General features: G+C 41.1%; 1 protein-coding gene across 5 annotated transcripts in view; it reads left to right on the top strand.

Annotated features, from left to right (window-relative positions):
• Positions 1 to 26,506, top strand: part of Dcdc1 (doublecortin domain containing 1) — a 205,708-nt gene that overhangs the window by 140,351 nt on the left and 38,851 nt on the right. For 3 of the 5 annotated variants that reach the window (XR_015044965.1, XM_085829606.1, XM_085829607.1), the window contains exons 4-11: positions 5,031 to 5,123; positions 9,534 to 9,633; positions 12,706 to 12,841; positions 14,257 to 14,416; positions 18,444 to 18,602; positions 19,964 to 20,164; positions 23,539 to 23,632; positions 26,102 to 26,269. Coding sequence is in view for 4 of the 5 variants with exons in the window: in XM_085829606.1 (XP_085685732.1) it covers positions 5,031 to 5,123; positions 9,534 to 9,633; positions 12,706 to 12,841; positions 14,257 to 14,416; positions 18,444 to 18,602; positions 19,964 to 20,164; positions 23,539 to 23,632; positions 26,102 to 26,269 (1,111 nt within the window). In the remaining variant the exon portion in view is untranslated. The remainder of the gene's footprint in view (positions 1 to 5,030; positions 5,124 to 9,533; positions 9,634 to 12,705; positions 12,842 to 14,256; positions 14,417 to 18,443; positions 18,603 to 19,963; positions 20,165 to 23,538; positions 23,633 to 26,101; positions 26,270 to 26,506) is intronic. The other 2 variants (XM_085829615.1, XM_085829613.1) reach the window with 2 other exon arrangements.

The following is a 26,506-nucleotide window of genomic DNA, read 5'->3' as shown; positions in this document are numbered from 1 at the left end:
TAAGTCAGAAATGAGTGGAAGTGTAAACAGCTCTCTATATTTTCAATGAGCACTCTTGAGTTTTACTAGTCTGCACAGAAATGAATGAACTCAAAAAACGTGCTTATTAAATTTAGTTTTTAAATTGCTTAGTTGTTGTAGTAATTATTCTTACATCTTTGGGATAATAAACACAGTTCTCTGAAGTACTAGGAAAGCAATGATCTGTAGTTGAAAGTCACCCTGGATTCAAATAAAACCATTCCAAACATCACATATTTCTCTACCACTAGAGACAAATCACCTGCTGTATGTTTCTATTTTACGACAAAGGGAATCTCGGATTGCTGAAAAGCTTTGATGGAAAGAATGAGTTAAACACGTTGTTTCTCATATAATTACCAGCAAGGTTACCTCCTGACCCTTCTTCTGAGATATTTAGGATATCTGAGGCTGCTGATAATAGTTTAATATTACTCTCTTCACATCGATTAAATATACTTCATACATCACTGAACAATGAGTAACATTCAGATTGGCTGTCCACTGAACTGCCTGTAAAGATGATAAAGTAAAGAATTAATCTTCAAAGTAAAGTCAAGCCTGAAATTGAAATCTTTGACGCATACATCTCATAATTAGCTCATTCTGCTTGATGGAAGATGAGGGGCCAATGCCCTTAAAAAGGGTCTGACTTCTTCCAAACACCCCAAGTTAACACCTCATCTCTCCTTCCTACATTTATTCCTTTTTTTCTTAGTTTTTGTCTTTAACTGTAATTATAAGTTATACACAGGTAACATCCTATCACCTTATGTTTAAAGTGCTCAGCTCAGTCAAGGAATTCAAAAGTATTTAGAGAGGTTGGCAAATTTGAACAACTATCCTGGCAGAGAGTGTCTGAATGCTCTGCTCACAGAATGTGTTCTGATTTATCAAGCCTTCCGACATTAGAGAGCCACTTTGTTCACTACCTGAATTACTTTTGCCCAAATAATTAAAATACGGGGGCACCAACTTAACAAGAAAACCCTTCCAAACAGAGATGAATGTTCCTTTGCTGATTGAGACAGTTTTGTGCAGGATCATCTATAGCAAAGCCCCAGCTGTGTGGAGATGCTGGTTTAAAAAAAAAAGAAGAAGAAGAAGAAAGGCTTAAATAGAAGTATCCACACTTTGGTCTTCTTTCCTCTTGAGTTTCATGTGTTTTGTGAATTGTATCTTGGGTATTCCAAGTTTCTGGACTAATATCCACTTATTAGTGAGTGCATATCATCTGTGTTCTTTTGTGATTAGATTACCTCAGTCAGGACGATATCCTCCAGATCCATCCATTTGCATAAGAATTTCATAAATTCATTGTTTTTAATAGCTGAGTAGTACTGTATCCATTCCTCTGTTGAGGGATATCTGGGTCTTTCCAGCTTCTGGCTATTATAAATATGGCTGCTACGAACATGGTAGAGCATGTGTCCTTATTACATGTTGGAGCATCTTCTGGGTATATGGCGAGGAGTGGTATAGCTGAGTCCTCAGGTAGTATTATGTCCAATTTTCTGAGGAACCACCAAACTGATTTCCAGAGTGGTTGTACAAGCTTGCAATCCCACCAGCAATGGAGGAGTGTTCCTCTTCCTCCACATCCTCGCCAGCATCTGCTGTCACCTGAGTTTATGATCTTAGCCATTCTGATTGGTGTGAGGTGGAATCTCAGGGTTGTTTTGATTTGTATTTCCCTGATGAGTAAGGATGTTGAACATTCTTTAGGTGCTTCTCAGCCATTTCGTATTCCTCAGTTGAGAATTCTTTGTTTAACTCTGTACCCCATTTTAATAGGGTTATTTGTTTCTCTGGAGTCTAACTTCTTGAGTTCTTTGTATATATTTGATATTAGCCCTCTATCGGATTTAGTATTGGTAAAGATCTTTTCCAAATCTGTTGGTTGCCTTTTTGTCTTATTGACAGTGTCCTTTGCCTTACAGAAGCTTTGCAGTTTTATGAGGTCCCATTTGTCAATTCTTGATCTTACAGCACAAGTTATTGGTACTTCAACCTTCTTAGAAGGGAGAACAAAATACCAAGGAAGGAGTTAAAGAGACAAAGTTCAGAGCAGAGACTGAAGACCATCCAGTGACTGCCCCACCTGGGGACCCATCCCATATACAACCTTCAAACCCAGACACTATTGTGTATGCCAACAAGAGCTTGGTGACAGGAGACTGATATAGCTGTCTCCTGTGAGGCTCTGCCAGTGCCTGAAAAATACAGAAGTGCTCACAGTCATCCATTGGACAGAGTACAGGGTCCCCAATGAAGGAGCTAGAGAAAGTACTCAAGGAGCTGAAGGGGTCTGAAGTCCCATAGGAGGAACAACAATATGAACTACCCAGTACCCCCAGAGCTCCCTGGGACTAAACTACCAAACAAAGAAAACACATGCTGGGACTCATGGCTCTAGCTACATATGTAGCAGAGGATGGCCTAGTCAGTCATCAATGGAAGGAGAATCCCTTGATCCTGTGAAGGTTCTATGCCCCAGTATAGGGGAATGCTAGGGCCAGGAAGCAGGAGTGGGTGGGTTGGTGAGCAGGGGTAGGGGTAGGTGATGGGGGTTTCAGAGGGGAAAACAGGAAAGGGGATAATATTTGAAATGTAAATAAAGAAAATACCTAATAAAAGATAAATAGAAGACTCCCAGTAGAGGAATAAAGACACCAACCCACCAACAATCAACCCAAAATGTACCCTGCCTACAAGATGTGCAAAGACAAAGATGGAGCAGAGGCTGAGGGAAGGGTCAACCAGTGACTGGCCCAAATTGAGACCCATCCTATGGGCAAAAACCAATCCCTAACACTATTAGTACTGTTATGCTAGGAGACAGGAGCCTGTCATAACTGTCCTCTGAGAGTTTGACCTAGCAGCCTATGGAAACAGATGCAGAGATTCACAGCCAAACATTAGACAGAACTTGAGGAGTCTTGTGGAAGAGTTGGGGGAGAGGATTGATGGACCTGACAAGGAGAGGGCCTCCATAGAAAAACCAACTGAGTCAACTAACCTGGACCTTTAGGGTTCTCAGAGACTGAATCACCAACCAAAGAGCAAGCATGGGCTGGACCTAGCCCCCACCCCTGCAAATATGTAGCAGATGTGCAATCTTCATGCAGGTCTCCCAACAACTTAAGCAGGGCCTGTCTCCAAACCCTTTGCCTGTCTGTGAATCCCATTCCCCTAACTGGGCCACCTTATCTGTACACAGTGGAAGAGGAGGCAGCTAGTCCTGTAGTGACTTGATGTGCCTGAGTGGTGGTGATATCCAGGGGTGGGGGGACTCTGCCTTCTCAGAGAAGGGGAGAGAGGGATGGGGAATGGGCTGTGAGTATGGGGACTAAGAGTGGGGCTTCAATCAGGATGTAAAGTGAATAAATACATAGATAAATAAATGAAACAAACAAAGTAACAGAAAAGAGACAACTAACTTGAGAGCATGGTCATGTGGCCCATCTCCAGAAGGGACACATTGGAGTCTGTCTAATGGCATACCAATGTTTGACAGATTATTGTGCTTCCTTTAAGAGACTGAAGAAAAATATTTTTCAAAAGGAAAGATTCTATTAATGCCTGGAATACTTTGCTTTCATTAACATGAAATGAATTTGTTTATTTATAAAAAGTTGAGCTATTGTGACTGTATACATACACACACACACACACACACACACACACACACACACACACACACACACACACATACACATACACACACTTATATATGTATATATGCTAGAATAATGACAGAAATTCATTTTAGCACTGTCCTGCTCTGGCCACAAGCATGGACTTCAGCCATGCAACAACTTGGATGGTTTTGAGGGTTTGCTATTGGTATTAGTTTCAGCATCTACAAAGCCAGAGGACAGCGCCTGCCTCTCTGTATCATGGTCACCTGCTGTCCTGTTGGTTCCTCACTCAGTATGTGTGCTGCCTGCTCTGTCACATCAAAGATTAAAGCATTAGAGAGCTCCTTTAATGCCACCATTAAAGGCCTCCAGTAGGTGCCAAAGCAATGCTCACAAATGAATGGTTAACTGCATTTGATCTGCTTTTCATTTCCTAAAATGCATCATTAAAATGGAACAAAAAAATCTTCACTGACTTGAAAATTGGAATAAAGGAATATTCCAATCAAACATTCTTATTCTGATCATCATTGTTTAAAATTTGTTTAGGTATAGATTCATAGTGGAAATAAACAAAAAATTACAGGGAATATTTATGTCATCTCTTGTTAAGGCCCACGAGTCACCTCACAAACCACACAGATGCCAGTCTCAGTCTGACTGGGACAGTTTATTGAACACACATCCCAAGACTTCGGGCTCATAGACAGGCACTGGAGGCGCCGCCAGCTGGAGGCGCCCTGACTCAAGCTACTTTAGATATAACAGTTCACACTGACATTTAATTTGATGGGTTCTAAGTGAAGCTCATGGTTTCCAAATTTCATAAGATTAACAAACCTCATAACAAACAGAACACAATAGGTTATATGGTCAGCATGACCCTGCTCTGAGTCAAGTTATTTTTCTGTGTTAATGACTGACAGACATATTACAGCAATAATACGAAATAGCTGGCAGGCATGGAACAAAATGGCTGCAGCTATGCTAGAGGGGCAAGCCTCAACACTCTGCGATATTTTCCCAAGTAAATACATTTACATGTCAGAGTGTTTAGCACTGTGAGAAAAGGAACAATTTAATGCAGATAGGTTTTCTTGCATAAATCCCTCAAAAACTACATATGCAACATGCCCTATCATTCAGTATACATTATGATTCTTTTACTTAATTATGAAATTTGAGGTTTACTATTTAACTATGTTAAATTTTAAAGTTATATCTTTTAAAAGAAGGCAGATTATTGGGAGCAAACTGTGACAAGTTAAGGTCTCACCACTTGTCCACGTGTTAAGACATGCTGTTAAGACATGCTGTAGCTAATCAAATGTCAAGTACCATGAAAGTGTACCGAATTATTTGTTTCAGAAATGTTAATGCTGAAAGGAAAGAGAAAAGCCATGCCACGAACCATTCGGAAACAGAAAGAAACCAGATCGAATTTCACCACCTTTTGGAGAGGTAAATGTTTGAAATACAAAGGTGTTTTGTGTGTGGATGCTTGAGTGGTTGTGCTTACCAGATAGCACACAAGACATTTCTTTATATAAGTTGTAAATATGCTGACTATAAACAATTTAATCATGTGTGCATGTGTGTGTGTGTGTGTGTGTGTGTATGCATGTGATGTGATAGGAAGTCAAAGCTATACAATCTGCACTCAAAATTCAATTGGAAATTCCAGAAACAAGAGTAAAAGAGGCCTGGCATTTGGCTGTAGGTAATCTGTCTTCAGAAGACACATTCGTTATTAGGTTTTAGAAACCAGTTATTCTCTGCTCAGTGCTTTGATGCTGGCTAGCATGGATCTAGTAAGAGGAAAGAGTGCACTGACAACTCCTTATCTTAGTCCTCCACAACCTTAAAGGATAAAGGAAGATCAATTAGCCACCCAGTCCTCCTCTGTGACCCAACTGTCCTAAAGCAGCCTGTTCCCACAGGTGAACATTCACTCTAGAAAAATATGAGTGAGGGATCAGAAGCTGGTATACCAGGGGCAGCATTGTAAGCTCAGATGTCTAGGGAAATTCGATGGCATTGGAGTAGCTCTTTTTCAGTCAAACAGAAGCAGGGCAATCCTACCAGCTGCTAGGAGTGAGGGAGCTCACGCATTATCTGGGACAGTTTACCTGGGACAGTTTATTGAACACACATCCCAAGACTTCGGGCTCATAGACAGGCACTGGAGGCGCCGCCAGCTGGAGGCGCCCTGACTCAAGCTACTTTAGATATAATAGTTCACATTGACCTTTAATTTGATGGGTTCTAAGTGAAGCTCATGGTTTCCAAATTTCATAAGATTAACAAACCTCATAACAAACAGAACACAATAGGTTATATGGTCAGCATGACCCACTCTGAGTCAAATTATTTTTCTGTGTTAATGACTGACAGACATATTACAGCAATAATACGAAATAGCTGGCCATCAACTGGATCATAAGATGATTTACTGGCTTATTTCTTTTCAAGATCCCCCTCAAAGAAATAACTGGTCTCCTTGTCTGCTTAATTGATGCAAGTCAAGGTAGAAAATCGGAGTTAGAAATGCTTTTCATCCAAGTCTTGCTAAGAAGCACAGAGTCATCTCTAACTTACACAGTGGTACATACTGGCATCAGCACTGCATAGTAAGACCTTCCTCATCCCAATCACATTGTTTCGGGACTGGCCCTGCATGTCTGTTAGCTCTATTTCCCCTTCCCTAGGGTTAAGGTATAGCTAAGGGCAACACACCTGTGCTTCAATACCTTCAGTGGCCTCCTGCTGTCCATGAACAGAAATTTGGGTTTGTTATTTCGGAATCCCGAATACCTTCAACCTTCTCTTGTCTTCTTTCCAGGCTCATCAGATCCCCCAAACCATTCAAATACTCAGGTCCAGTCTCAACATTTCTATTATATTTTCAAACAATATTTTTCCTTAAGCATTTCATTTCTACCTTCCTTCTCCCCCCCTCCCCAACTCCTTTTCTCCTCTGTCAAGTTCATGACCTTTCTTCTTCTTTTGTAATTGTATACACACACACACACACACACCTCTGCTGAGTCCCTTTAGTGTTTCTCAGATGAACATCTGTTTAGTGATGGCTAAACTTGAGATTGGATAGCCTCTCCAGGGGGCTCATCTTTGAAGAAAACTCTCAGCAGCCATGTGTTGCCAATAACTCTTCATCTAGAGTTTGATCTTCTGCAATGTCTCACATCAATGTTGACATGTTAATTGGTGTGGTCAATCATTATGCAGATATGGTTTAAGCAACCATACTGTTGATATTTCATGAATTCAGCATCATGATTGTGTCTAGAGGACATCATCTTACCAGGCATCCTGTTCTCCAACTCTTACAATCTTTCTGCCCCTCCTCTGTGTCATTTTCTGAGCTGCAGGTTATGGTGTAGGTCTCCCATCTGGGCTAGACACTCCACGGTCACTTACCATCTACATTTTTAACAATTATGGATCTCAGTATTAACTTCTGTCTGCTGTGGGAAAAGGCCTTTCTGATGGGGTTGGGGGCACTACACTTTCCTGTGTATGAGGTAGAGTGTTTAGAATACAGTTATAAATTATATTGGCTTACAAAAATGCAAATCGTGGGCTCTCCTCTAGGGTCTCTGACCTCTCCAGCCATGGGAGGTCAGCTAGGTTTACAATACTAGGCATGAATTCCCCTCCTATTGGGTGGGCTTTAATTCCAATTAAACAGCTGTTAGCTACCCCCAAGTAGTGTCTTTGGAGGTATCATTTGTTGTAGCCAAGGCTTTATAGTTGGGAGGACTGTTGACACTTTGCACAGTACCTTCTGATATTAGAAGAGCCAGCCCTCAGGATGAAGCTTCCATGCCAGTTTGATTCCTCCAAGTTCTGTGTCTGAAGTGTGTGGTGTCTTCTGCAGTTGGGTCTTACCTTTGTAAGTTCTGGAGACCACTAAGGGCAAAGGCAATAGCTTATATTGTTGCAGGTGTTTCTCAGAAACTCTTGTCCAACAACTTCAAAAGAAGTTTTCAATATGGCATGAGAGTTTTTGTTAGATAGTCTATGTCTCCTGGGGAAAACATTACCTCACATAGTATAACTGCATTTGAACTATATAAATGCCTAAATAGGCAAGAGTATGTGCATCTGTATCTTTAAGAAAGCTCATAAATTAATGTTTTCTTCATGGCCGGTTTACATTTCTCTTACTCTTTCCTACCTTGTTACTCTTCCACACACTCAGTCAAAGTCTTATCTGCCCACCTTTGCCTCTCCCCCTCTTCATAGCACCTGTGTCCTGTTCTTGGCGAACTCCTATTCATGCCATCAAGTCCAAGCCAATGGCATTTCCTTAGATAACATCCTCCCACCCCACCCCCACCTCCCCACCCCCTCACCCCCCACACACACTCCCCTCACCCCCCCCCCCCGCAGGAAGGAATCCTTTGTTCTTAAAACACACTGGCCATCATGCTGAGAGTCTGCTGATAACCTGTCTCCACTCCTGGCTAGTTAGGTGTCTCCTCCTGGAAGTGCAGAATCTATGTCATTCATCTCAATATCCACGAAATATTGTGTGAAACTGATTGGGGAGGGAATCAAGGATAGTGTTGAACCGGGCAAAAAATATCTTGTTACAATCAGTTCCTGGGGGAGGAAGATGAGGAACTGTTTGGTGAAGGTGTAGCTTTGCCATCTTTGGAGAAAGCATGGAACTTCAGCTGAAACAGAAAAACATATATTTTAGGTAGAAGAATGAACATGAGCTATAGGTTAAATTTTTTTTCTTTTTTTTTCCCATATTTTTTTATTGGGTATTTATTTCAATTACATTTCCAATGCTATCCCAAAAGTCCCCCATACCCTCCCCCCACCCACTCCCCTACCCACCCACTCCCACTTCTTGGCCCTGGTATTCCCCTGTACTAAGGCATATAAAGTTTGCACGACCAATGGGCCTCTCTTTCCACTGATGGCCGACTAGGCCATCTTCTGATTCATATGCAGCTAGAGGCACGAGCTCCAGGGGGTACTAATTAGTTCATATTGTTGTTCCACCTATAGGATTGCAGATCCCTTCAGCTCCTTGAGTACTTTCCCTAGCTCTTCCATTGGGGGCCCTGTGATCCATCCAATAGCTGACTGTGAGCATCCACTTCTGTGTTTGCCAGGCCCCGGCATTCGAGAGACAGCCATATCTGGGTCCTTTAAGCAAAATCTTGCTAGTGTATGCAATGGTGTCAGCATTTGGAAGCTGATTATGGGATGGATCCCTGGATATGGCAGTTTCTAGATGGTCCATCTTTTCGTCTCAGTTCCAAACTTTGTCTCTGTAACTCCTTCCATGGGTGTTTTGTTCCCAATTCTAAGAAGGGGCAAAGTGTCCACACTTTGGTCTTCATTTTTCTTGAGTTTCATGTGTTTGCAGATTGTATCTTGTATCTTGGGTATTCTAAATTTCTGGGCTAATATCCACTTATCAGTGAGTACATATTGTGCGAGTTCTTTTGTGATTGGGGTATCTCACTCAGGATGATGCCGTCCAGGTCCATCCATTTGTCTAGGAATTTCATAAATGCATTCTTTTTAATAGCTGAGTAGTACTCCATTGTGTAAATGTACCACATTTTCTGTATCCATTCCTCTGTTGAGGGACATCTGGGTTCTTTCCAGCTTCTGGCTATTATAAATAAGGCTGCTATGAACATAGTGGAGCTTAAATTTCTTAAGTCCACACACCAGAGACAGGAACCGAGAGTTAAAAGAACACACTGACCCCAGGGCTCCATTCTTGAGTAATCACTAATGGTCAGGCCTTGGTTCCTTCTGCTCTCTTACCTTCCTCCTGGGAGCTTCATGTATGCAAAATTAATTTAGATGCTCTTGTTACAGGTGCACTGACATTTTGAACTTACCTTCTGCTGCTCGGAGACTTTTCAGTGAAAAGGGGAAGGAACTTTTTTCCCTGAAAGACCTACAGCGAGATGAACTGGTAACTGACAGGGGTGTAGACTTGGAAATTGAATAAGTGAGCATAGGCAAAGGAAAACACCCTTCAATGCAAGGCTTCATGATCGCCATTCCTATTTCTTCTAGAATTCCCGTGAAGGAGTCAGTCGTCAAGAAGCAATGCTAATGAATAGCATTGCTGCCTTCCTAGGCAGTAGGGCAGGCCTGTCTTAAGACATTATCTCAAGAAAACCCACCATACACATGTATGTGTGCATGCACACACACACGCACACACACACACACACACACACAGGCACACAAGAGCAACGCAAAATAAAACCAAGAGCTTTGCTAGTGCTCTGCAATCTGAGGACCTTGTGAGAGTCTGACACTGTGAGCTGTGCATGCACGCAGGGCGCAGGGAGCAGCATGAGAGGCAGCGGGTGTCGGTGACACCTCCTTGCTCTGGCTTTGGCAGACTTTCTGTGGACTCTGAATCCTATCACTTCTAACGGTTTTTGTTTGTTTTCCATGTTTCTGATTGTATGTGATGCTGGGATTACTCGGTGCTCTATTTTTTTTCCAGATGAAATTCTGGGCAGACTATCTAAAAGTAAATAATAAACAAAAGATGAATGTGGCCTAAAGCTAAGTGTACAGGAAGCACCCAGGGCACAGGGAGCATGGGGGTGAGAAAGCTAAGATGGAGAAGGGAGTATTCAGCAGTGTTTAACTCACCATTCTGTAAGTGACCGGTTGTTAGACTTACTGTCTGTGGGAGAATGAGAGGCCTATTGCTCAAGAAGGGAGGTCCTATGAGGGTCTCTCCTGTGTCCTCATGGGAAGAACTGTGAGTGCCTGATGATGTAAGAGGTGGCGCTGGGCTACTCTTCAGACTGGGTCACTTTCAACATGTCATTACCTCTCCTCATCTTTAAGAAACTATACACCAGATGTGGCGGCACGCCTCTGCACTCCCAGCTGTCAGGAGACTGGAACTGGATTGAGTTTGAAGCTCAAGGAGAGACTGGGTTCTCTGGAGGGACACGGTCAAGGGGGAGGACAGGAGGGACAGAGGAAGGAGAGAAAGGAAATGAATGTATTTAAGGGATTTAATAAATAGCTACAAGGAAAATGAGAAGTAAGTGCCACCTATAACAAATTATCTAGAAATTACACATGAATATTTTGTGCACAATTTTAATGTTGTATAATAAGCTAAAATTATCTTAAAAGAGAAATATTATTTTTACAGTCTTTTTATTTCCTTTGTTTTTTGTTGTTGTTGTTTGTTTGTTTTGTTTTTGTTTTTTCAAGACAGGGTTTCTCCGAGTAGCCCTGGCTGTCCTGGAACTCACTCTGTAGACCAGGCTGGCCTCGAACTCAGAAATCCTCCTGCCTCTGCCTCCTAAGTGCTGGGATTAAAGGCATGCGCCACCACTGCCCGGCCTTTACAGTCTTTTTAATTGAAGTAGAATTCTATCACTTTTTCTCCCTCCATTTTGTACCAAACCACTCTTCTTCAAAGTTCCCCCATTTTTGTTAGTAGCCTCTTTTTCTTTTGATTATTATTTGTAAAAAAATAAATCCATTTTTCCTCCCAGCCCCTGCTTCCAGAATGATGACTCTGACACTAACCATTTATTAATAAATACCCAAGCCACAAGTATTGGCTCATTCTCTAACTAGCTCGTAACTTAGTTTATCCATTCGCACTATGGAGTGTCTTCCACATGGTTAGTTTACCCCTCCTCGGCTTCATGGATCCAAGACCAGAGTGAATCTCCTGCTGGTTTACATCCATTTCCCTATTGTTCTGTCCGAATTTTCCATTATTCTATCGTGAGTTCCTCTACATGGCTGTTTACCTCTGCTCAGTTTCCATGTCTCTGACCTCCATTCCCAGATGAATCTCCTGTACTTCTTTTTCCCAGAATCCTCTCTTTCTGCCAGTATCCCACCTCCTATTTCCTGCCTCAGCTCATTGGCTATTGGCTTTTTTATTGACAGATGTTGCTTATAAGCAATCCTCTCTACAATTATTGTCACATACAAATATATGTGTTTGTGTGTATATGCATAAACAAGACCAGAGCAAGGGCAGTATCAATAGACATGTTAACATTGGAGGAGAAGATGCACATGGGATCCTAGGCCTGGACAAAGAACTTGAGGCAACTGCTGACTGCTAGGAGAGGGAGAACTAGCCTCTCCCAGGGACGAGCCCCTTATTGGTTACCTAATTCAAAGTGACCAGCCTTAAAGGCATATACATAGAAATAGCAAAAAAAGGATTTAGCGGGGGGAGGGGGAGGTATTGTTTCTGTGTGATGTGATTTGCACACATCTGTGCAGTGCATCTGTCTGGAATCCATAAGAGGAGCTAATTTACACGTGCTGGTGAGCCACCCATTGTGGATGCTGGGATCCTAACCCTGCAAGAGTGGTATATATTCTTAACTGCTAACCATGTCTCTAGCCTACATTAATATTTCAGTGCCCATTTATGCAAGGGAATCCTAAATTTTTTTTCCAGGAAGGGGCAGGTAGTGAAGATCTTAGGGTGTGGTGACTCTGTGGTCTCCACTGAAACACCAGCAGTTTGCTGCGTGCAAGCCTCTTTCCTAGCGAATCTGTATTTACCAATAGGACCATCAAGCCCACATTAGCCACGGTCACAATTTGGCAGCATCTGACTACACCTGCCCTTCAGTCCTTCCTTCTTTCCTTCCTTCCCCTCCCTCAAATAAGAAAACTTATTTGAAAACCTTTTTATTTGTAAGTGACTGCCATTCAGCCGGAGTTGCAAAAAGGCTGTGAGGCACCTTTGCTGCTCTGTGCTGCGTTGTATGAAAGGCAAGCAAGGAGGAGGCCTAGGATCTGACAACGCACGGAGTTAAGATTTGCTTCCCACCATGTGCTCTGCAGAATCCGTGCCTTTCTCAGCACTTCCTTCTTCTTCATTACTGGGTGGTACTCCGTGACGCTGCACTTTGGCCGTTCTCCTACTGTAAGGTGTTCTGATTGCTGCAATCACTTCTATTTTGAGGGGTTTCACATAAAGGTGCTTGGACCCCTCACACACCATATCCCCAACTCCTGTCTTTGATAGGTATATGTTTCATGTGGAGAACACTGGGTCAATCCCGACCTCTCCATTGCTCAGCAAAGGAGGCAAGTCTTCCTAAGGAGCCTCGAGTTTGACATTTCTAAGATTAAAACCTTTTGCAGCATGAGCAAGGTGGAAGGTAAGCTTTGAAGTTAGCTTACTTTGATTTCTGAACATACCTGGTGATATTGCTTTATATTTAAAAGTCATGTTTATTGAAACAGGCATCTTGCTGTTTAGCTCTTTAGCCTCATTTATTAAAATATATTTAACAGGGTTGCATATTTTGTTACCTAATATACTTTGGAAGAGCAAAGAGATTTTAAAAACTCAACATATTCTCTTTTATCTTTTACAGACAGATAGCTATTTGTGAACCCCATGCATTCTCATTAAGGAAAAAGGGTTAAATGTCCAATCACGTTTTCATGTTGTGCCATCTGTTTATATAATCAATCACCTAGGGAGGGCTTTAGGTCTTTTCAGTCTTCAGAGCCCCAGTTGGCTTAGAGGAAAAACTTAGGATGTAGATCATCTTGTGTCTGGGCTCCCAGGCTGGTGTCTATGTCTGGGGTGACTTAGATTCATTCATTTGGCCCAGATAGTGCTTTGTGTGGCCTCTCTGCTTCCTGCCTGGCTAAGCCTGCTTCCTGTTCTGTCTTGCCGGCTGAAGCCAGGCAGTGGCCTCTGAGTTACCTCTGAAATCTTGGCTAGAGAGCCATCTCACTCTTATTTAATTTAGGAAGTTTCCAGAAAGCATCTTGGCAAATCATAGGTCATAGCTGTAGCTTCAGAAAGCCAAGCCCATATGCATGGAGCCCTGAGAGACCATGCCAGAGTCCTGATGTTTCCTTAGTGTTTCCACAGTGAGGCCGGTATGGAGAACTAGGATTACTTTTACCTCTGTTGATTGCTACTACTATTGGAAACAGTCAAGTGCCATGGCAAGAACCTGTGCTCCCAGCACTGGGGAGGCAAAGACAGACTGACTGGCCAGCTAGATTAGCCTGAGCAGTGAGTGAGTCTCTGTCCCTAGAGGGAAGCCCTGTCTAAAAACATAAACCATGATAGATTATTTCAGAGGAACAACACATCGTTGGCTTCTGCCCACCAGCCCTCAACCCCCCACTTCTACCTTTGTACTTCTCTTTTTCTCTGTAGCATCTCACTTTTCCTTGTGAGGTCCCTTTTTCTCCTGTCAGAGTAAGGAAAAGTCATGACCCCAAACATGGTTTCACATGCATCTTTCACATTATTGAATTTCATAATTGATATATATATATATATATACACATATATACATATATATCCTATAGTTTGTTTGAATAATTAGAATAGAGAATAATTAAACTTGGAAATGCTTATTATTATTTATCTAACACTATCTTGAGGGAAAAGAATTAACAAGCATCCTGTTAGATAAAGTCCAACCTTTTGGTTTAAGGAACACCCAATGGCTGAATGATTTGCACTCATGTGAGTGTGTATTTCAAATTTCCAGTGCTCTATGATTACAAGTAATATATCTTTGAAATTTGTTTTATTTCTTCTCAGCTCTTGTTTTAGAAGTCCAAAGTGACCTTGTGTGTGGGGGCAAGCTTGCTGTGAATAAACCTGCAGAGAGTTATGAACAGGAAAAGCAAGTGAAAGGACCAGAAGAGAGGCACATAAAAAATGTTGCTTTAATAACAGGAGATGCTCCCAGAGAGACTCTGTAAGTAATCACTGTGGCCCGAAAGGGATCAGGGCTCTGTGACTGCAGCCCATCCACCTGCAATAGTGTGGAGCCCAGCAGGGAACTCAGGGGTTTCTGAAACTTGGTCACTTGAAGACATCATGTTTAATTAGTTTTCTAGCAGATAAGTGGAGCCGGAACTTGAACCATCGCCTTCATCTGCCTGCACTGAAGTAGCGATGTGATGATTTTTAAAAAGACATTAGCATTGCACTTTCCTTCTTTGCCTCCCTCCCTCTCCTTCCCTCCCTCTCCTTCCCTCCCTCTCCTTCCCTCCCTTCCTTCCTTTCTTTCTCATTTATTTTTTAATTCACCATGTTCTGTCCTGGTAAACACTGAGTCATTCTGAGCCATTCAAATGGCTTCTGGAGGCTCTCCATAGAGTCATTTTTTTCAAGTCATCTAAGGTCCATCTATAATACATGATTCTTTTTTCACACAGTTCTTTAGTGAGGAGTGTGTAGCCTGACAAGTTGAATAATGATATGTGCTCTCTGCTGCCCTCATCCCTGCCTGTCAGTGACCCCGTTTGTACCTCATGGTGGCTCCGCCATGGCACATCTCTTCTTGTCATCTAGCATACCAAGTTCTAATAGGTGACAAGCAGTGGCCTGAAGGTGACACGATTCTAAGGTCCACCACAGATACATGTTCTGCCTCAAGTTCTTGTTGCATGCTTGTCTATGGTGACTTCACCATCAGTACCAGTTCCAACAGTGCTATGCATGGATGTCCCTGTTAGACCCCTTCTCCCTGGTCCTTCTCGTCTAACCTGGGAATTCCGTGTGGGAAGGGGCTCTGCATCATGTGTTGTACAGACAGACTAAGGGAGTGATTGACTTCAATCCAGAACAAAGCTCCAACAACTGCCTAAATTCATTTATCCTTGTTATAAGCCTTTTTTATTTACATTCATTAATTTTGCACGTGAGTACTTCACAGCCCAGGTGTGGAAGTCAGAGGACAAAGGCTTAATTCTCTCCCCCCTCTGTGGGCTCTGGGGATCAAACTCAAGTTGCCAGTCCAGGCAACAGGTGCCTGTGCCTGCTGAGCCATAACTGGCTCATCTTGTTACCAGCATCGAGGAAGTTGGTTTGGGGAAGCACTTTTCTTAATCTGGCACGTGGTTCATCTAGCCCATGTCTCAGATCTACCACAGTCACCGGAAAGTATCTTTTGCTCTTAGAGACCAATTTCCCCCATGTGGCATCTTCTATGAAAGTTAGGGAATCAGAGACAAACTTTCTTAACAGCCCTTTTATTCTTCTGAAGAATGTTTCTACTGACCTCTGTGTTACTATGCCGTACCTAGACAAAACAGAGGGAGATAAAAAGGAAATGTCTTAGAGCAAAATGATATGCTGTGTTCTGAATCAGTCACGTCAAGGCCTGCAGTCCTTAAGGTTATCGGGTTTACAGCACTCGGTGCTGTGTGGGTCTCACCCGAGCATCCCAGACAGGCTTTGGGACTCTGTTCCCCACATCCAGAGGTATCACCGGCTCACAAGGCAGTTTTGTCGACTCACAGTTTTGATGGCTCACAACTCTGCTTTGGTGACTCACTCTTAGAAAATCTCTGTCCCTTGTGCATGCTTCCATGCTGAACTCTTCTTGTAGCCAACAGGCCTGAGTCGTGATTCACAGGGGAGGGGACCCAGTTGTCTTCTGGACACCATTTTCACTAGTTCCTTGAACCATGTCTGAGCAGATTGCCTTCTTTAGTCATTTAAATGCTTTTTATTTCAATTTCTTTTTTTGTTTTCACGAAAAGTCATGGGTTTGGCTCCAGACTTTCCACACTTTCATCTGTTACTCTTGTTTGCCCCTCCTTTATTGCCCTCTTAATGCTCTTCTACTCTAGTCTAACCACCTTGTCCCCACCTCCTTGGGCTTCCATGTCCCATGTCCTTCACTTATGTTCCATGTCTCATGTCCTCTCTTATGTTCTTCCTTTTTGGCTGGTAGTGTGTCTTTGCTGGGAAAACTCTATGTTAGAAGTCACCGTGCAGTTTCTCTGGAGTCCTTCAGTCTGTATCTATAGAGGACCTAGCAAGGGTGGCTTGAGATGACAAGAGATCCTTCTTTCTTTTCTAATGAGATTATAATTTAATTACGTCATTACCCCCTTCCCTTTCCTTCATCCAGGCTCTCCCAAATGTCCCTCTTTACTCTCCTTCAAACCCAGGGCCTCTTTCTGTTTTCATTATCACAAGAGCATATGTATGTACATGGATGTCCCTAAGTATAACCTGCTTGGTCCATATGCTACTTGTATGTATGATTTCAGGGCTAAAGGATGAGCCATTTTCATCACTGGGCTCTGTGGGGAGATGAGTGGCAAAGCCTGTTAGGATCTGGGTGAGCCTGGGCACTGGTCCCATCCCTGCTGATGGGAGGCAAACTCAGAGCACAGATTTTGGGAATGGCCTTTTCATTTTCTCAACATTGCAGAGATTGTGCCTTCGTGACTTCTGAGCCCTGTGTGGACCTTCCTCCCTAACCACTCACCCTGTCACATCAGCATCTTACTGTTCCTCCAGTGAGTCAAGTGAATTCTCCATTTGCTCTTTTGCTTATTTGCCTTTGGTTCTGACTAGAGTGTTCTGTGTCATCTAGGGGATTTCTTCCCAGGCCTCTGTTTTAGTGTAGCTTCTGAGAGGTCTCAGAATACAGCAGATCCCATGGCAGTGACTCTCTCTGCAGTATGCTGTGTTCTTCCATGGGGGTGGGGGAGCACTAGCTGTGGCCACTCATTCCTTGTCTATTATCTTTCTTCTTACCAACACAATGTGAGCATCATTGTCCTGTTTATTGCTGTACCCCACACAAAGAATTCTATACCTCACATACAGTAGAAGCTAGATAAATATTGATTAAAGGAATGTGTAACTAATGGAGATGCAGCTGATAAATTAGCAATTTGGTTAGTTAATTATTTAAACAAGATAATTTTTAAAAGGCTCTTTAAAAACTGACTTGACTACATTTGACTTACCAGGAATATCAAAGGCTGGTGAACTGCAAGTAGGGTGAGGGTGACAGGGCTGTGCTTTCTATTTCCAACACAAGATGGCACTGGTGTATTTTCAACCACTGGGAATAGGCTGGCGTGGGAGGCTGCCTGTGCTCAGGAGGCCTTGGCTATGCTCCAATCGTATATCCATAAGCAGCGCTGGCCCTGGCCCCTGATAAGTGCACAGCCACATGTGTTAGCAGCAGAGTTTCCCTGGAAGACTCTGCCCATTTCATAATGCTCGCAGTTACATCAAATTATCACCACCGCTCGAGGGCCTAGAGCATTCCCCAGAGAAGGAACACTACTTACCCAGGAGCTGGCTGGGGCTGAGGTACACTTGCTGCTTTGCCTGTGTGTTTATCCCACCCTTGGCAAAACAGTCTTTATAACGCTGCTTCCCAGTCCCACCCAAAGCAAGGGTTTTCTAACAGCAACCTGGAGCTTAGAATCCGCGGGTCTGAACAGGGTGCGCTACCTCACCCATCTGTGTCTTAAGCATCTAAACTATCACTATTATATCCTAGTGTTTCCATGTAATTTTCTCAATTAAAAAGTGTGTGTGCAGCTGTGCTTTAAGTCACTTTCGATTCCTCTGCTGAGAATAAGATTTTCTAGCATCTGTAACACACGCCACTCAGTCATCTGGACTATAGTGCTTCTGGCAGAACTAGGACCCACTTTACCCTGGTGTTAGGAGTGTCATTTCATGTTTATTATGAATTGTTGAACTGTTTAGTTGTCTTAATAGAACTTTTCAATATAATATATGGATCTGCTTTTCAAAACCAAAATAGCAAAAGTGCATGTTGTTTATTATATGATTGAGGAATTTTATTTGTAGGCTAGTGGGGAATGGATTTCCAAATCTACACACCCCTGTGAAAATATGATTTACAGAATCACCAGTATCCTGTAGGCTGTGGTCAGGCTGCTCATGGAGACCCTGTGAACACACACATCAGCATTCTTAGCCTTGACCTTGCTTAACAGAGATTCTCATGCAAGAGCCCACCTCCGCATGGAAGCCTGTCGCAGGACGTTCAAGTATGCTTGGCAAGACCCTACGTACAACCTTGCTGCTGATGGCAGTCTTCCAAAGAAAGCAGAGAAAGAGCTCTTTGAAAATGTGCAGCCCCCAAAGAAACACAGGTAAAATGTGCAAGGGATTTCTGTTGGTGGAGTCTGTCTGGCCTTGGACTCCCTCATGCTGGCACAAGTACATTCCTTAACATTTTTACTTTGATTTGCTACTGTGTGTGCCAGCATGTACATTTTTGTCTTGTGATACTGATCAAAGCCTCCGGGACTAGTGGGAAGGGGAGGTTCTTTACCCTTCAGCTCCCCCTGTGCAGGGCTACATACTGTCTTGGTATGTGATGTGACATACTCTTTCTACCAAACAGTAGTTTCATCCACCTGTGAGTCCCGAGAACTCAGAACAGAATTCAAAGCTTTATATTCATTGAATGCATGTGTGGATAAATGCCTGAACACTATAGTAAGGTGCCTCCAATTCCCTTAAGAATCTAAGAAAATACAATTTTCCCTTTTAAACATTTTTTTTCTGTTCCTGACCCAGTGAAATGTTAGGGATATAACATGTGTTGTAATTTTTCATCTTTAGAATTTTGCTTCACATTATGGTGGTTACTAGCACACGTGAGTTAAACCATTCCACACATTTAGCAGTTAGCATTCGAGCATGCACAGAGCAGGGGCTTTAATGAAGCAACTTAGATTAATATGTCAGTGTAGACTGATATTTATACTGTGTCACACACATTAATATTTTAATGTCCTTAAGGAAGAGATTTACTTAAATGAACTTCCTGGTATATCCTTATTCTCTTATGATAATTCTTTACTAAAATCTTTGGAGCCCAGAACCCAGAAGTGTCAGAAGGAAAGCTATTTCTGTTTGCACAGAACACCATTATTTTTCTGTTTCTACCCTGCATGCTTCCTCTCCTCTTTCTCATTTTGTTTGATTTTTGCCTTTTCTTCTTTTGCTATACTACTTCTCTGTCTGAACTTTCTTTTTCTTAGCTGAACATTTTTTCAAATGTTCTTTTAGATAAACATTCATTACTTTCATAAAATAAGCTCAGGATTCCACTTTAATTTTTTTTTATTAACATGCAGTGTGTGTGTGTGTGTGTGTGTGTGTGTGTGTGTGTGTGTGTGTGAATGTATGTCATATGTGAGTGCAAGCTGGTGGAGGGCATTGAATCCCTGGAGCTGGAGTACAAAGTGCTGTGAACTAGTTGGTGGATGCTACAAGCCAGACTCAAACCCTCTAAAGGAACAGCAGCAGGCTCCCTCCAGCCCCGGGATTCTACTTTTCATACCAGCTTATGGGCACCCTGTGGGTGGCCTTGCCTTTGTGCTCCTGGAATATTTACTACTGCAAGGTTAACAGCTCATGGGGAAGGTCTCCCCGACAGAGCTCTGCGCTCCAGTGCATGCACCTCCAGGGCCATTTTCTTGTTACTAACAGTTTCCCTTCTTAGCCATGTCCCAAAGCATAGCAGATCATGGAAGCTATGTCACCAGGAGTTTGAATACAGAGATGGGCAAATCATCAGCCTCGCTGCTCCTCAGCTGGTCCTGGGGGTACAAGTCTCTAAACCCCGTTCAGGCACAGAGGTCATTTTGGTGGAAAAGAGATCTGATGAAAGTCGCCAACACTGGACACACAAGGCAGACAGCAGGTAAACCCACTGCATTGGGAGGTTTACACTTCAAACTGGGCTTGACATCCTGAGGTCTGGCATGGTCTCCACACAGCAGGAGGAATATAGTTGAGTACGTTGGAATTTCTATTTTACTTGGCTAAAAATTCTTCATCCTAGTAAAAGAAGAGACAGAGAGATAGGTACGAATTTTAGGTAAGCTACATACAACTTTACCAGCTGTTAGATTCAGAAAAGTGATCTATTCATTTCACAGGGCCATTGGCTCAAGACTAGGTACTCATCTAATTTATGTTTGCAACAGAAAGAAATCTAAAAGGAATTCTAAAGCATTTTCAATTTTGAAATATTTGGAGACCTTTGTTCACCTGTCTCTCCCTACTTAAGTACCTACCCAGTTTTTCATTCATGAAAATAATTTAAGTGGTTTATACTCATACAGTAAGCATGACTTACTATTATTGATCAAATGTACTTACCTAATTCAATGTCTGGTCTTTGGTCCAGATTCAGAATGCTCACAAGCATTTTCTTGAGAAGATCAGAAGAAATCTAAAACAACTTAGATATGTGATTTTATTAAGGAAATATTACTAATCTTATTGATCATTGGTCGGTCAGTGGTTATATGTTGAAATAGAAAATGGGTCCTGACTACTTAAGTGTATATTTAGAGATAAAAATACAAGCTATTTCAATTGGTTTTATTTTAGGTTTTCTAGCAAAAGTCTGGAGAGATGACTCAGCAGTTAAGAGTACTTGTTGCTCATGCAGAGGACCAGAGCTCAGTTCTCAGAACCCACAGAAGAGTTGGTCCCAAAGTGTCTGTCTAAACTCTGGGGGGATCCAACATCTTCTTTGGCCTCCATGGGCACCTGAATGCACATGTGCATGCATACAGCAGACATGTATTTATACACACACTTAAAAGTAAATAAATCATAAATTCTAGCAAAAATTAAAAAGTCAAGTTTCATGTAAATGAACCAAGACAGAATGTTGACAATGTTTAGGTCCACGATGTTTCATTGCACATTTCTATTTATTTTTGTGTACATTTGAACGTTAATTTAACAAGGAAAAAGAACTACTTCCTGTTTGTTCTTTATTGCTCTACTTACAATTCTACCATTACATATAGCGGTCTCTAGTGATCTCTTCAGTCTCTTGCATACTGTTCAGGGATGTATATTCAGGCAGCTGAGCAAAATATTTCTTAATGGGAAGGAGCTGTGACTTCCACTGTATTCTCTAAATATCAGCACTGCCCATGGCTTAGGCCTCTGCACTTTGTGGCAGATTGAAAAAGCCCTTGGAGGTAATCAGCAATCCTGGCATGGCAGGAACAGAGCTTGTTCTACTGTATACAATAGAGAGTACACAATAGACATTGGTTGTGTGTTGGTGAAGCTGGACAGAGCTGCTAGACATGTTTCTTTACTCCATCCACCAGGGCTATGCTGTCTGTGTGGTGAGGAGCTAGAATAGGCTTTTTGCTCTACAAGTGACTAGCTATGTGGACCATAATTCACTCATTCAGCCGACATTATGTATGCATTAAAGCAAGAATGTACCAAGAGGATGATACAGGGCATCCATTTTCATAAAACAAGTGCTATTGTGGTTTTTTTTTAAATCACATACCGACCCTGACACAGTGACAGTGGATAACTTCAGTTGCCCACTCTTACCAATAGGTCATCCAGAAAAAAGCTAAATAAAGAATCTCTGGAGTTAAATAATATTATAAATCGAATGGATCTAATCGAATGGATTCCAGCCAAATACTAAAATAAAGAATAGAGTTTCTTCTCATCAGCCCATGAGAATGTCTTCTAATTGACCACATTTTCACATACAAAGCAAGTCTCAGCAAATTTAGAAAAATCGAAACAACATCCTGCACCCTCACCACCATAGATTAATGTTACAGGTTATTGAAAGCGTTGTTTTAGGAACGGAATTTCAACAAAAAACTAAAAAGCTCAAGATTCCTGTTCCTGTAGAACTGGAATCCTAGAGTTACCGAGATATGTATTAAATTTAGAGCAACTTTCTGCCTTATCTTTCTGGATTGTGATAAGAGTTCCCATGATTGCTGTTTTAAATTAAAATTGATTTTTATACAACATATTCTGATTATAATTTCTTCCTCCTCCAACTCCTCCTGGATATTCACTGACCTCCCTCCCTCCCCCTCCCCCTCCCCCTCCCCTCCCCCTCCCCCTCCCCCTCTCCTTCCTTTGTCTGCTTCTATTCCCAGAACTCCTGTTCCAGGGGATGTAGTACCCTCTTCTGACTTCCATCTACCCAAGCATGCAAATGGTATTCACACATGCATGTAGCAAAACACACAATAAATAAATAAATAAATAAATAAATAAATAAATAAATAAATAATTTTCTTAAAAATTCAACATAGGGGCTGAAAAGATGGTCAAGCAGTTAAGAACACTTCCACACTTCCAGACAACTGGAGCTTTGTTCCTAACATTCACATCTGATGGCTTACAACTCTAGCTGCAAAGTGTTCAACTCCCTATTCTGACCTGCATAGGTTTGTTCACACACACACACACACACAAATCTTTAACATTTTCATCATATGTATTAGACTTTAGGAAACTCTCCTTTGGAAACATGGGGATTTAATAGAAAATGTATATATTAAGATTTATTTTATTCCTTATGTGTCTATCTCTGTGTACGTATATGCACATATTTATAGGTGCCTATAGAGGGCATAGAATGTGTCAGATCTCTTGGAACTGGAGTTAGAGATGGTTGGAGCCTCCCAATGCATGTGTTCTTGACTGGTGGACCATGACTAGTGCCCCAGTAAAATATTTTTAAAAGCCACAACAATGCATAATTATAACTAATGAGTTCCCTTATAATATTTACTTTATATGCATTAACTCATTTGACTATCATGGGATACACAGTGCTCTAATACATAGATGGGTAAATTGAAGCATTGAGTTATTACCCCCATACAATATGAAGACATGAACCCAGGATTCCATCCCATGTAGCATAACTGTAAAATTCATTTCATCATCTTTAACACTTCTCAGTAAAAGTGACATGGGCCATAAAGATATATCCCTGTGGTTATAATCTAGAGACAGGAACCATACCATGATTTGATCAGGAAAAATCAATTATGAGAAATTTTTAAACTATGATGAAGCATGATTATTTATAAATTCTACTTACAGTATTATACTGGACATTTGATAATATCTAAATCAGGATATCATAATTTATTTGTTTTGATTAACTGGTAAGACATAAAGAGACCTGGGTTTCCCCATAGAAGAAATGTATAGAAATTCCATTTACATTGATCAAAATATGTTATATAATGGGGCTGATTCTGTCTTCTTAAGGACCTTTCACCTGGTGAGTAACCCAGACCTTGTACTGGCAGTGTCTATGACCAAAGCTAAAAATGAAGCCCGTGGCTATCCAGTTATCATTCAGGTAAGATATGCACAGGCCAACAAGAAGCCATGACCTTTCTCAAAGCTGCAGGGAAGCTCTGTGCCTCTTTGTTACAGAGCAAAAGAAGAGCTGTCATAGAAGGTTATCTTGAATGTCAGCGGTAAAATGTCTTTTTATAAAACCCTGCCTAGATTTCAAATTAAGCATTTTGAGATACCTCTCAATTTGGTTCATTCTGACCACTGGCGACTGTAGGCTTGCTGGTAGTCTAGAGTGGGGGCAGTTACTGCAGTCACACACTGGCAAGCATGAGAAACACTCCCAACAGAATTCTTAGAGCTTGCAACCTCTGGGGGAGAGGGCTGTGAGGAACACCTAAACTTACCTGTAAGAAGCACAGACAAGGACCCCTGGGTACTGGAGGAAAAGACCTGTTCCATCTTTTTAGACTAATTGGACAGTAGTAATTCTAAGTGACCCACTTACAGCACCTTTAATGCAGGCTTCATTTGAGTTTTGGGCAAAGACCCAGGAAGCACTTTTCTGCCGTCCTTCCTTATAACCAAATACTTAGAATAGTTCTGTGTTTTTCCTTGACAGACCAGCTAAGGCTTAGGAAACTTCCAGCTTTCTTTACCTTCTGAAAGCTCCACCCTAGTTTCCCTTGAGCAGAATGAGTATCCACATAACATTTGTTTTATCCTGGCTTTTAGTGAAGAAATTTTCTAGTTAGGAATCCAAAATCAGGACACAGAATCAGTATGGATTCTGAGTCTTATTTAATTATGTCTTCTGTCCTCATAAGCAAGGGCAAGGCATTTATTCTGAAGATGTAGCACCCATGACATTCCATGCTTCTTATCAGGTGCCCCTTCAGCACAGGCCACAGTGATGTTAAGCCTAATGTGGCTACACATTCAGTTGGTTCCTTAATCATTTTTATATCATTTGCAGATATTAATATCACTCCCCATGTGTCTGTATTTATAAGGAATAAACTTAATCATAAGGTAATTTGTATTGCCTTTTGAGATGTTTTTTAATTGCAAGTGATTCATCATTTTATGTATTAAATAGTAACTTTGTGAGAAAACATTAAAATATCAGGTTATGCTGTTAAAACCTTTCTAATTGCCTTAGAATTTAGCCTTTCGTTTTCCAGACCTTGGAGGGAATTCTGTTGTCTGACCCATTAAGTTAACGATCAGGACTCCCTGATTACCAATCTCTTGCCAGGTAGAGTAGTTATTGTATAATGTTCCTTGAGGCTTCATGACAAGGATTCTTAGAGCTAACATGCCGGCTTACAAGTTGTTAAGTTGAAATTATTTTTTTAGTTATACTTGTGATAACTCAACAATGGTATAATTGTATAAAAAAGTTACATTCAATAACAACAGAATGAGAATAAATAATCCAGCTTCTGTTGTATATTCAGCTGAGTTGTTAAAAAAGACTTTTGGAATATCAATGAAATACATATTAAATTGTCAACAAACTGGCTGTTTTTCATTTAGTGAGCTGGTGTTTGGGGAGATATTAGGCATGTTTGATAAGAACATAAAAGCAGTAGGCAAATTCACATACTGTTGGGAAGGGAGATAGTTAAATAATCTTTCTATAAAGTGCTTTCTTGATCAATAACATAATCTTTTAAATGACCTTAATCAACAATCCTTCCAGCTGGGCAGTGATGGCACATGCCTTTAATCCCAGCACTTGAGAGGCAGAGGCAGGAGAATCTATGAGTTCGAGGCCAGCCTGGTCTACAGAGTGAATTCCAGGACAGCCAGGGCTACACAGAGAAACCCTGTCTTGAAAAACCAAAATAAATAAATAAGTAAATAAATCCTTCTAGAAGTTTTTCTAAAGAAATTTTTATAAATTTACATATATAATGCATCTACACATAGTATATATGTATATATCTATATATAATATGGATAGTACACATGTATATATGTGGTATTATTTAGACATCTATGTATATATACATATGCTAATTATTGTATACTAATACAGTATATATGAATATAAGCATATATGTACATTATGACATATGTAAATAATATAGTTACATATACACATTTATATTATATAGGTGTTTATATGAATATATACTGCTGTCTTATTTATTACAGAGGATGTTTTAAAAACCTGGAGGTTTAACTATTGAGGATTAGAAAGCATAATATCCCTAAGATAAAATGAATAATATCCTTTAAAAATATTAGAAAAATTCACAAAATATTATTAAGTCAGAAATTATGGAATTTTTAAAAATGTACTTTTTACTCCTTTGTGAATCACATATATTTAAAATTATGAAATATTTATGTAATTCCATCTTGATATTAATTCAAAAGTAGTTATCACTGTATAGGAATTTATGTGTAATTACCTGTACTTTCTAAATGTATACAATTAAAAACAAATGTTCACTATGCCATCTTATAAACTCACCTGTCCATTTGGGTGCATATCTTATTTCTGTCTTTTGGTTTTCAGAAGTATAAACCACACAGCAATGGGGCTGCCAATCAAAAGTGGGATTACGTGGCGAATAAGAGAGCTTTGATAGCCTTTCACAGCACCGCCCTGGATAAGGAAATCACAGCGGCTAATTTTTCTGACCTTTGCACATCATCTGTCACTAAAGAAAACATTGATCAACCTGTAAGTGGTCCCCTCTTCCCACGGATGAAAGAAAAATGGGCTCATTTAATAAAACAAAAAGATTTTTCCTGATGGGAAAGCTTAAATTCATACAGGCTGAGCACTGACTTGTCTGTTTCGGACAGGGTCTTGCTACAAAAGCCATACTGTCTTCTGATTACAATCTACATCTCTCAGTTTCCCACAGGTGAGATTACGCTGTACACACCATATATGGCACGAATACTCCTTTTGATG

This window comes from Mus caroli, unplaced genomic scaffold, assembly GCF_978045245.1.
Source record: "Mus caroli unplaced genomic scaffold, Mus_caroli_1 scaffold_2, whole genome shotgun sequence".
NCBI lineage: Eukaryota > Metazoa > Chordata > Mammalia > Rodentia > Muridae > Mus > Mus caroli.
Note: the sequence above shows the minus strand (reverse complement) of the source record. Positions and strands in the feature narration are given on the sequence as shown.